The sequence below is a fragment of the Centropristis striata genome, chromosome 17 (genome assembly GCF_030273125.1).
Source record: "Centropristis striata isolate RG_2023a ecotype Rhode Island chromosome 17, C.striata_1.0, whole genome shotgun sequence".
Lineage (NCBI taxonomy): Eukaryota > Metazoa > Chordata > Actinopteri > Perciformes > Serranidae > Centropristis > Centropristis striata.
This window is the reverse complement of record NC_081533.1, coordinates 30365942-30378111: the sequence shown is the minus strand read 5'-3', so window position 1 is coordinate 30378111 and position 12170 is coordinate 30365942. Positions and strand designations below refer to the sequence as shown.

The following is a 12170-nucleotide window of genomic DNA, read 5'->3' as shown; positions in this document are numbered from 1 at the left end:
CCAACACCACCTCCCCCTCCCTCCTCCTCCTGGGCTGCAGTGCTCCAGACAAAGACATCCACACACACACACACACACACACACACACACACACACACACACACACACACACACACACACACAACACCTCAAAATGGATGCATTAATGCTGTTTTTTATTCTACTCAGCAGCACACACAGATGCTGAGTGATTGTTCACTGGTCATGTGTGCACAAGTCTAAGATGTGACAAAAGACAGTGCTGGTAATTTGTGTCTGCTGGCAGCTTGCATTCTTCTTCTTCTTCTTCTTCTTCTTCTTCTTTTTCTTTTTTCTTCATTTTTATTCCTTTATAGAGACCAAGCCAACTACCTTCCAAACATGGTTTTGCCTAATCAGATTTAATAGGTGATGTAGTGACAGGGCTGAACCCAACCTGGTCTCACAGAAATCCGTGGAATAGCCACGGATTTCGCTTAACTCAAAATCCGTGGAATAGCCACGGAATCACTGAAATTTCCGTGAAACTGACCCGGATTTCGCTACAATGCAAGTTAATGACAGTCATATCCCGTGGCTATTCCAACATACAAAGTGATTATGTACATTCACTCAGGGAATATTTAGAAAATAAAACATATATTTCTCGCTGGAAATGTGATCAAAATCCATTTTTATGCAGAAACTAAGTCAAAATATTGATTTTTAACTAAAAATGAGAGAACTGTCCGCCATGTTTTTTGTTCTGACCGCCGGGACCTTGAAAGTCACGTGACTTGGAACAAACCAATAGCCACGGGATATGACTGTCATTAACTTGCATTGTAGCGAAATCCGTGTCAGTTTCACGGAAATTTGAGCGATTCCGTGGCTATTCCACGGATTTTGAGTTAAGCGAAATCCGTGGCTATTTCACGGATTTCTGTGAGACCAGGTTCGCTGAACCACAATAGCACAAAATTAACTTAACAGTCACATTTATGGCGATGTCTCAATAAGAAGCCAACAATGAGCCAATGTCCCATCTTGACCATTTCTAGCCAGTCTGAGACAGGTGATTATAAGAATGATGCTTTGGTTGTGATTTATGATTTTGGGCTATATAGATAAAATTGATTTGAAATTGATTTGATTGTCAATTGTCTAGTTACACCTCTTTCTTCTCTACTGTATATAGTTATCATGGGTCCCCACTAAATGATTATTGGGCAGATTTGGGTCTTATTTGACAAAACAATTCTTGATTGAATTTAATTTTGTGGAAACAAAATGCAGTTCAACAGTTAAATCGCAATATATTGTATCACAATACTCACCATATCACGAAATAATTAAAATCGCAATAATAACGAATCGTGACTCAGGTATGGGGATAAAATCCTATTGTGTGGCCTCTGCTGATTCCCACCTCTATCTATTGTGAATTAGATCAGAGTCTTCCCTGTTTGGAATCATAGGTAGTTTTTAATATTTCCAATCTAAAACCCTATAGTGTAAAAGGAACAGTGATGCAGCATTGAGAAATCTGCAACAGTAGTCTGCTTTGTGCATTCTTGCAATTTAATTGTTAAAATCTGTAAAATCTCCCATATTTTCAAACCATTATGATTTTTTTTTTTTAAACGATATGTTTATTGATTTTCACAGCACACAGTGAAAAACAAACAAACACAAAGAACAATCAAACAAATAAAATAGAATACATAAAAATAAAATAAAATAAAAAGAACCCACACTGGGCTATACTACACTACAACTCGGCTCACAGACACAGAGAAAAAATAAATAAATTTAAAAAAAATACATATCAACAGATGATTCAGAAATTATATAGATACAAAAATAAATGACAGTTAAGCACATGTTCCAGTCCTATGTAAATCCTCGTGTAAATATGGTTGAAATATTCATACCAATGTATAAACCATTATGATTTAAAAATCCTCTTGTGAGCACCAGGCATTACTGCAAATTTCATCATCGTCTGGTTTGAATTTTGAAATTTTGTGGTTTAGAAATTTCGCAATTGTCCACTGCTTTGGCAATATGGCTTCTACTAAAATGTGCCAACTAACACCTTAAGGTTACAGCTTCTATTCAAACTGAAGACAGCCCTTTGTTAAAGCTCAAGGGGCTGTGTTAGTGGGGACATGTTATGTAAGGTACTCATGATGAGACATGAAATAGGATCCAGAAAGGCCAGTTTAAGTCACACATCTATCAGTTTGAGAGCATAAAGGCCCTGAAAATACATTTTCACAATCTGCTTCTTACTATTTCAATTGATAGTTTTGTATTTTGATTTTTAAACATGTTCTTGTGACTGGTTAAAAATAGCGGCCTAATAACTTTGTCACATGCATTCATATTTTTTTTCTCCACATGTGCATTTTAGGGGTTAAATGGGTTTAAGGGCCTGAGAAAGTAAACATGTATAAAGATTAGGGCTGGGCGATATGGCCCTAAAAGAATATCACGATATTTCAGGCTATTTTTGCGATAACGATATTCTTAATGATATTAGGAAATACTTAACAAGATGTAGAAAATATGATTTTTTTTTAGTCTGTATAAATAAATAAAAATCTAACATGTAGTTTGAAGTGCAAATCTCAACAGTTGCCAAATACAAAAAATTACTCTTGACTCTTGAGTATGAGCAAATAATAAAAATAACCAGTTAGGGGTTCTGGGGGTATATTTTAATTAAATTTTGTAAAGGAGAATAAAGGTTCCTGTATATTTTATTTAAGGCATCTTATTTTGACAGTCTTCTTGTAAATTCTGTGGTGGATTCTCTTAACACACTGTGCTCTTATTTTGAAAGCTGCATGTGTTTAGCGAGAGGGAGTAAGTAGCTTTTTGTGATTAAAACAACTTTAACCAAGTTTAGTCAAGAAGTAGGAATGTTGCCAATATCATGATATGCATTTCTTTAACCACGAAAAAAAAAATACTGATATTATCGTGAACGATACGATATGGCACAGCCCTAATAAAGAGTAATGTTAACTGTTATATACGGAGTTCATTTTTAGCTTCAATGCTACACATCCCCAACCCAGTCTGTGTCACTTTGCAAAAGTTTTGTTTTACCCATTTACACTCAAAAGCAACACAGGTGTTTGCGTAACATAATGTAGTCAAGTCAAGTCAAAGTTTATTTATAGAGCACATTTAAAAACCAAAGTGCTGTACAGTTATTAAAATAGAATAAATCACACACAACTGGGTATAAATAAAAACAATAAAAAGAATAAAATACTAAAAACAGTAAAACAATAAAATAAAAATAGAATAAAATAGTAATAAAAACTCAATCCAAAAGAGAGTTAGAGATTAAAAAAAAGACAAATAAAAGGGTAAAAAAGTAAAAAGTGCTGTACAGTTATTAAAATAGAATAAATCACACACAACTGGGTATAAATAAAAACAATAAAAAGAATAAAATACTAAAAACAGTAAAACAATAAAATAAAATAGTAATGAAAACTCAATCCAAAAGAGAGTTAGAGATAAAAAAAAGACAAATAAAAGGGTAAAAAAGTAAAAAGTGCTGTACAGTTATTAAAATAGAATAAATCACACACAACTGGGTATAAATAAAAACAATAAAAAGAATAAAATACTAAAAACAGTAAAACAATAAAATAAAATAAAATAAAATAGTAATAAAAACTCAATCCAAAAGAGAGTTAGAGATAAAAAAAAAAGACAAATAAAAGGGCAAAAAAGTAAAAAGTGCTGTACAGTTATTAAAATAGAATAAATCATACACAACTGGGTATAAATAAAAACAATAAAAAGACTAAAATACTAAAAACAGTAAAACAATAAAATAAAATACAATAAAATAGTAATAAAAACTCAATCCAAAAGAGAGTTAGAGATAAAAAAAAACAAATAAAAGGGTAAAAAAGTAAAAAGAAAGCCAAGGATTCTTGCCAGCTCTGCTATTGAATGTAGTTTTATTAATATAGTTTAATACAGAGAAACACAAATGGATGTGAGTGTGTCTCTGTGTTCAGGTCTGGCTGGATCTGGTCTGTTGTGATCCTGTAACGCTGATGAAGAAGTGTACCAGCTCCTCTTTGCTGCTGCTCATTTTGTACCAAACCTTGCTTTATCTGCCTCACTTTTTTCCATCACTGCTCCCCTCCTCTTCCTCCTCCTCGTCACACACACACACACACACAATTCTTTGTGGAGAACAAAAGGCCCTTGATCTGTCCCTGAGGGCCACAGCACGCAATGGGTTAATTCTGACTTGCCTTGTGTCTTTGTGAGAGTGAAGAAAATGTGTGTGTGTGTGTGTGTGTTTGTCTGCAGGAGTGTGTTAGTGTTATGCTGTGTGCGCTGTAAGTGCCTGTCGCTCCTTCTGCGTATGTGTGGTTTCTTCGTGTGTGTGTGTGTGTGTGTGTGTGTGTGTGTGGAGGGAGTTGGGGATACATGTTGGGGGGGATGGGCGCCTCAGGTTTGGTACACAGGGTTTCCTACTTTGTCTGGCAGGGACTAGCCGGACAGGAGGAGGAGGGGGGAGGGGGGTTGAGAGGTTAACAGAAAAGGGGTGTGGCCTAAGGTACCGTCCCTCTCGCTCACTATCTCTCTCCGTGTGTCTCTCTCTCTCCCTTGCCCTCACTGACAGGGTTTCCTGTGGCTGAGTGCAGGGGCGGAGTCCACGGAGATGGAGCGATATAGTCCCTCCCCTCCAGCTTGCAACAAATTATTCACCCGCCTGAAATTAGGAATGCGCAATCTAGTGGCCGAACACACACACACACACACACACACACACACACACACACTTGCATGCACACACACACACACTTGCATGCACACACACACACACATTGGCACGCACACACACATATGCCTATGGCTTAATTTTCTCGTGTATCTTACTGGCTGGAAACCTGGGTGTCACATGTTTTTTGGTCATGTGAAGCAGTCGCATTGTTTTACATGAAACCCATTAATAACTGTTGGCCTGTGCATTGCAGTGGATGGCAAAGATCAAGAACACAATTTAGATTCTTACATTTCTTAAAAAAAAAAAAGTCTTAATTCATGAGATCAAACCTTTGAGCACACAGGAGCAATTTTCCCATATCTGATAATTTGATGACCTTTGAACCCTTGTAAAGTGCACTACAGAGGATTAACAAATTACTTACTGCTGCAAGAGGAAGCAAATGCAATAAAGCAAAGTAATGAATTAACTCTACCAAAACAGTTAAAGGTCATAAACATGGTGGCCCAAGGTATGAGACTGTGTTCACACAGACAAAAGTACTGCTAGGACAAAAACAGCTAAATGAGTCTTTGAAGGTAGAAAAATTCATATCATCTCATGCATTGCATCGTCATATCGACCAACGCTAACTTGCAAATTGTTGACACAGAGGATAACATGATTGTTCACGCCACCTGGAAAGGGCACAATACACAATAATACAGTGTACAATAATACACAATGGGCCAAAAATTTAAAACTTGAATAAAATCGCGGGCCAACATTGAACAAATAAACCTTTTAATATATACCAAACATGTTTTGCTTTAACATTAAATATGGAACCAGCAACGCTTATAAACATACAATATATAACTAAATAGTGCAGACATGCAAAATCAAATTTCAAATAAAAAACACATCAATGTCATTAATTTATTAAATAAAAATTACATAAAAATCGTATGCCTCTTTTCTATTTGCATCCTTCTGATTTAAATATCAAAATAAAGTTTTTCAACAGGTTAATACATTTAAAAATAAAATGACAATAATAAATCTAGTATTAGCGGTAAATTCGCCATATAATACCGGCGGGTCAGCTTTTATAGTACAATAATATAATAATTTGGTATTGCCTCGCGGGCCAAATAAAATTACACTGCGGGCCAAATTTGGCCCACGGGCCAGAGTTTGACACCCCTGGAATAGAGCATTCGAGGCGAGCAGCACAAATGTGTTGTACTAGTCGTGTTTGAAAGCTCTCAAAGCCTAAAGTAACATTTCTAAAGACACAATGTAGTCTGCCATTGTTGTTATTTTAGTCTGGGAAAGCGAAGACGTTTCCAGACGTATACAGTAACATAATGAAAACAGACCCAGAACCATTTTTTTCTTCAAAAACACTTTTTTTTCTGGACATTATTTGACACCATAACTCGGGAACAGAAGGGGGGTTTTGTGACTCTATTTCATATTTGTTCAGATACTGAGTTGATGACGGTAATGCTGGGTGGCCAACTTGAAACTGTGGTGATTGTATAGATCTTCTGTTCTGATGGGTTGGAGGTGTGGGTGAAGCATCCACATTTTGCCAAAAACTATTCTAAGTCTTGGCTAAATGAATTACATACACTACTGGTCAAAAGTTTTAGAACACACCAACTTTTCAAGAATTTAATTGAAAATGATGCAGTTTTATGTCTCAGTGTACTCTGAAATTAATGCACATTTGCAACATTTAAAATTCTTTATTGAGCATGATAGTGTTTTGAAAGTAAAAAAAAAAAGATTCAAAATCACATTTTATGTTGGACTAAAGGACTAAAAAAAGACACAAAATGACTAAAAAAGACACAAAATGGCCACAAAAAGACACAAAATGACAAAAAAAAAACACAAAATGACCAAAAAAAGACACAAAATGACCAAAAAAGACACAAAACGACCAAAAAAAGACACAAAATGACTTACAAAGACATGAAAAGAATTCAAAAATGGACAAAATAGCCCAAGACTCCATAGAGTTAAGTTGTTAACCCATTTCTTGTTCCCTGAAAAAGGCCTACTTGTATAATTCTGAAATGTACATTATTTTTCAGTTTTGGTTAACCTTACCTTTTTTATTTACCTCTGGCAGTTCATCACTTACCTTTGTACCCTTTCAAGCTGTTCATTTGACTTGAACTGCTTGAATTTCAATAAAAAACTGGAAAAATCGGGGTGTTCTAAAACTTTTGACCGGTAGTGTATGTCCGGGCCAGACTTTGATGTAAACTGCAACTTGACTGGTTGCTAAGGCATACAACCATGAGGCACCAATTCTCACTTTGTTCTTTTACTTTCTGAGTTTTTAAAAAGCTGGGAAAGAATCATACATGTTTTACTCTTCCTGAGGGAGCAGATCAGTGTTTCAGACCTGTAAGCCACCAGGATTTATTGAATTCTGTTCCCGTTTTTGACAGTGTGTGATGATTTTCCCGTCTGTAGACAAACAGCGCTAATGCTCATGTGTTTGTGTTTGTGTTGCAGGAGAATTTGAGGAGGAGTCGAAGCAGCCGACACCATCTGAACAACAGAAACACCAGCTCAAACACAGAGAACTCTTCCTGTCCCGACAGTTTGAATCTCTACCTGCGACTCACATACGGTACGTTTCTACTGACAGGAGCTCAGTTTGAATCCAGACATTTCTCATGCACAGTTAGCACTAGGGCTGGGCGACATGGCCCTAAAAGAATATTACAATATTTCAGGCTATTTTTGCGGTAACGATATTCTTGACGATATTACCAAATACTTAAAAATATATAGAAAATATGATTTTTTTTAGTCTGTATAAATAAATAAAAATGAGCAACTCAAATATAGCAGTAAAAATAGTAAAAACTCCAGTCATTATCTCACTTTTCCATTTATTTTTAACACAACATGCATTCAAACCACAAAAACAATATAAAGCATGTATGTTATGCAGTAAACCTGCAATATGTGAACTTTATGCAAAAAGCAATAAGTGTTTTTCACAAGGTAACAAGGTAACTCAGTGTTTTTTGTGGAATGCATTTTTGTGCAGGGGAGTACGCATACAAGCACATACATAAACCGCCTTCAAAATAAAAGCACTGCGCCTGTATTGATTTCTAATTTCTGGGTAACCTGACGCGGGCCGGACAAGAACAGCCAAAGGGCCGGATGTGGCCCTCGGGCCGCCTAATGCCCACCCCTGCTCTAGACGTTTGTTTCAAAACCGCTGGTTAGCTTGTTGGAAAGAGTCTGAAAGTAGTAATGTAGAAGTCATGTGAACCTGGTATCGTTAGCTATAGCATATTGTTAGCTTTTTACTTCTTTCAGCTGCATTAAAGCTTCAAACATCATAAAAGTGGTGTTCATTTGTGAAGATTATCCTGCTGAACAAACATGTAAGCATCAGAAACGTGTGTTTGCCACAGAGATGATTTCCTCCGATGCAAAAATCCCATAGGCCTCTACTCGATAGACCCCATGGAGAGGCTAACTTCTGGGCTGGCTTACAAACATGTCATTTCGTTTGCTCTTTGTTGTGTTGTTTTTTCAGCGAGTTGTTCTATTTTATAAATACTGAACACGTCCATATCTACAGTTCTGTTATTGTGAGTTTAGCACCCTTACGTTTTTTGTGTATTTATTTTTATTGTTTTCATAACAGAAAAATATATACAAATTATGTATACAAATTAGAGATAAATGGTGGAGCTACACAGAACAATATGTTTTTGGTTTTTTTGACAGAGTTTTTGACATTAGACAAACAAAACAAGGGTATAACATAAATGGCACAGCAATAGAATAACACTTATTCAGTTTTTAGACATTAAATCAAGAAAAGGTTGCCATATTTTAAAAAAAGATATCCTCTTTAGTAGATATGATGTAGCTGATTTTCTCCAAGTGTAATACATTTCCCAGCTCTCTCAACCACATTTCAAACGTAGGAACCCTTTCAGATTTCCAAAACTGTAGAATTAACTTTCTGGCTAACAATGTTGAAGGGAGATAGTCTTAGCTTCATAACTACTTTTTACACAATCTGGATTAGCCACTCCAAACAACACAGTGAACAGGTTACATGGATGATTAAGGGCCTTGGTGAAGAACTCAAACAAGGATGACCAGAATGGTTGTAGCTTATGACCCTTACGTTTTTATTGCCGGTATCACATGTAGTTGTAGTCAAGCAGATAGGATTTACAATGTCCAAAATGTTCCAAATCAAATCAAATCAGAATTACTATATTTAACCCAGAGTGGAAATTCAGTTAGTCTGTTAGCTCTGGAAGAATTAGAATGAGACAAGGATCTTTTAAATCTCTCCATCCTGCAACCTCCACTGCTGTTTTTTTGGTCCATAAAGGTTTTGTGTAGTGGATGATCCGGGTATTTCAAGATGACCTTTTTTTTTTATATACACTACCGGTCAAAAGTTTTAGAACACTCCAATTTTTCCAGTTTTTTATTGAAATTCAAGCAGTTCAAGTCAAATGAACAGCTTGAAAAGGTACAAAGGTAAGTGGTGAACTGCCAGAGGTAAATAAAAAAAGGTAAGCTTAACCAAAACTGAAAAATAATGTACATTTCAGAATTATACAAGTAGGCCTTTTTCAGGGAACAAGAAATGGGTTAACAACTTAACTCTATGGAGTCTTGGGCTATTTTGTCCATTTTTGAATTCTTTTCATGTCTTTGTAAGTCATTTTGTGTCTTTTTTTGGTCATTTTGTGTCTTTTTTTTAGTCATTTTGTGTCTTTTGGTTTTCTTTTTTGTCATTTTGTGTCTTTTTTTAGTCCTTTAGTCCAACATAAAATGTGATTTTGAATCTTTTTTTTACTTGCAAAACACTATCATGCTCAATCAAGAATTTTAAATGTTGCAAATGTGCATTCATTTCAGAGTACACTGAGACATTAAACTGCATCATTTTCATTTTCACCATCAAGTTGGTGTGTTCTAAAACTTTTGACCAGTAGTGTATATACTTTTTTTTTTTTTTTTTCACAACACAAACATAAGATCATATCCAAACTTTCTGTCACATTAAATAATACACATAAGCGTTCACCACAGGGTTATAAACTTTTGTTCACAATCTTTCAGCCGTCACACTCTGCATCGGCTAGGTATGTAGCCCATTTAGCCCAGTAATCTTTCCCCTTTTCCTTCTGTAATCTCAAAGTGAACGTCATACGTTCCATACTGTATACACTACTGGTCAAAAGTTTTAGAACACACCAACTTTTCCAGAATTTAATTGAAAATTATGCAGTTTAATGTCTCAGTGTACTCTGAAATTAATGCACATTTGCAACATTTAAAATTCTTTATTGAGCATGATAGTGTTTTAAAAGTAAAAAAAAAAAGATTCAAAATCACATTTTATGTTGGACTAAAGGACTAAAAAAAGACACAAAATGACAAAAAAAAAAAGACCCAAAATGACAAAAAAAAGACACAAAATGACCAAAAAAAGACACAAAATGACAAAAAAAAAGACACCAAAAGACACAAAATGACAAAAAAAAAGACACAAAATGACTTACAAAGACATGAAAAGTATTCAAAAATGGACAAAATAGCCCAAGACTCCATAGAGTTAAGTTGTTAACCCATTTCTTGTTCCCTGAAAAAGGCCTACTTATATAATTCTGGTTTCGGTTAAGCTTACCTTTTTTTATTTACCTCTGGCAGTTCACCACTTACGGCCGAGGGAGGTCCCCATTATATTCTCCTTTATGAAACGGGTCCTTGGCTGACAGAAGAGGGAGGACCTCTGTGTTAGAAAGCTGTGTCTCTAAACGCTCTCTTCCTCCACAGGGGGAAATGTAATGTCACCCTCCTCAATGAAACAGACGTCCTGGCCGGCTACCTGGAGAAAGAGGTAAGACAGGGGTCCATTTATTCCAGTTTTCATGACAAAATGTACGTAATATCATATATGTTAAACATTTGAAACTACAGTACAGGCCAAAAGTTTGGACACATCTTCTCATTCAATGTTTTTCCTTTATTTTCATGACTATTGACATTGTAGATTCATCAAAACTATTAATGAACACATGTGGAATTATGTACTTAACAAAAAAGTGTGAAATAACTGAAAACATGTCTTATATTCTAGTAAGCAAAGGGTTACTTTGAGGAATCTAAAATACAAGACATGTTTTCAGTTATTTCACACTTTTTTAGTTAAGTACATAATTCCATATGTGTTCATTAATAGTTTTGATGAATCTACAATGTCAATAGTCATGAAAATAAAGAAAAAACGCATTGAATGTCCAAACTTTTGGCCTGTAGGTTTCAATTTTTGGTAGGAGCCACTTCATCAATATCCGAGATGGCACCCATATAAAGTCTATGAGAACCAATACATCTTCCAAGCCACTCAGAAGGTCAATCTTGGTGTCAAAATCTACATTTTCTGGGTCAAGGAATCATTTAAAGCTGTTGAGAATATCACTAGATGATTATTTGATCAAATAGAAATGTTCATTTTCACCCAGACTGGTAGGCAACTCGCTTCAAGTGCTGCAGCAGAGAATCCTGAGCTGAAAATGTTTGGAATCTCATAATTATGTAAATACATGGCCAAAATGAACATATCTATTTGATCATCTAGTGATATTCTCAGTAGCTTTAAATTATTCTTTGACCCAGAAAATGTATATTTTGACACTAAGATTGACCTTCTAAGTGGCTTAGAAGATATACTGGTTCTCATAGATTTTATATGGCTGCCATCTCCGATCTGCAATCTTGATGAAGTGGCTCCTACCAAAAATTGAAACCTATAGTGATAGAGAGCATGTGGAAAAAATTTGGTGCTTTTGTCCGACGTGTCCCCTTTCTTCCCAAATCTGGTCCTAAGCCGCCGGACTATGTTTAAAACTGCCTATTCCCATTGATGACTTTTACCCTGTCCAATATGTCAATATGTCTATTGTATTGTATTGTATTTTATATTGTATTTTATTGCTGTTTCTTTTCTATCCTTTTGTACGGTGTCCTTGAGTGCCAAGAAAGGCGCCTCCAAATAAAATGTATTATTATTATTAAAATGCAGCGAATGAATTGTTGGAACAAAGTCAGGATCTTTTTCTGCGTTTTCTGTCCAGGACTGTTTCTTCTACTCGTTGGTGTTCGACCCAGTGCAGAAGACCCTACTGGCGGACCAGGGCGAGATCCGGGTGGGCTCTAAGTACCAGGCAGAGATCCCTGACAAGCTAGCAGAGGGTGAGCAGCACAGCTGGAGACTGTCACGACTTGAGCTGTTTCCATTTGTTAGAAACTAGGGTTGTCACCATACTAACATTTTCAACTGGATACTGATACTCAGGAAAATATTCCATTTAGATACCATTTTCGATACCACCAGGATAAAAACAAAGACCCCAAAATTTAACAGAAATATTTTTATTAACAG

The 12170-nt window shown here is 35.7% G+C and overlaps 1 protein-coding gene across 1 annotated transcript in view; it reads left to right on the top strand.

Annotated features, from left to right (window-relative positions):
- The window catches only part of mta2 (metastasis associated 1 family, member 2), a 54821-nt gene that overhangs the window by 23522 nt on the left and 19129 nt on the right, over positions 1-12170 (top strand). Inside the window, exons 4-6 of the mRNA XM_059354204.1 lie at positions 7244-7361; positions 10562-10625; positions 11863-11980. Coding sequence (XP_059210187.1) covers positions 7244-7361; positions 10562-10625; positions 11863-11980 — 300 coding nt within the window. The remainder of the gene's footprint in view (positions 1-7243; positions 7362-10561; positions 10626-11862; positions 11981-12170) is intronic.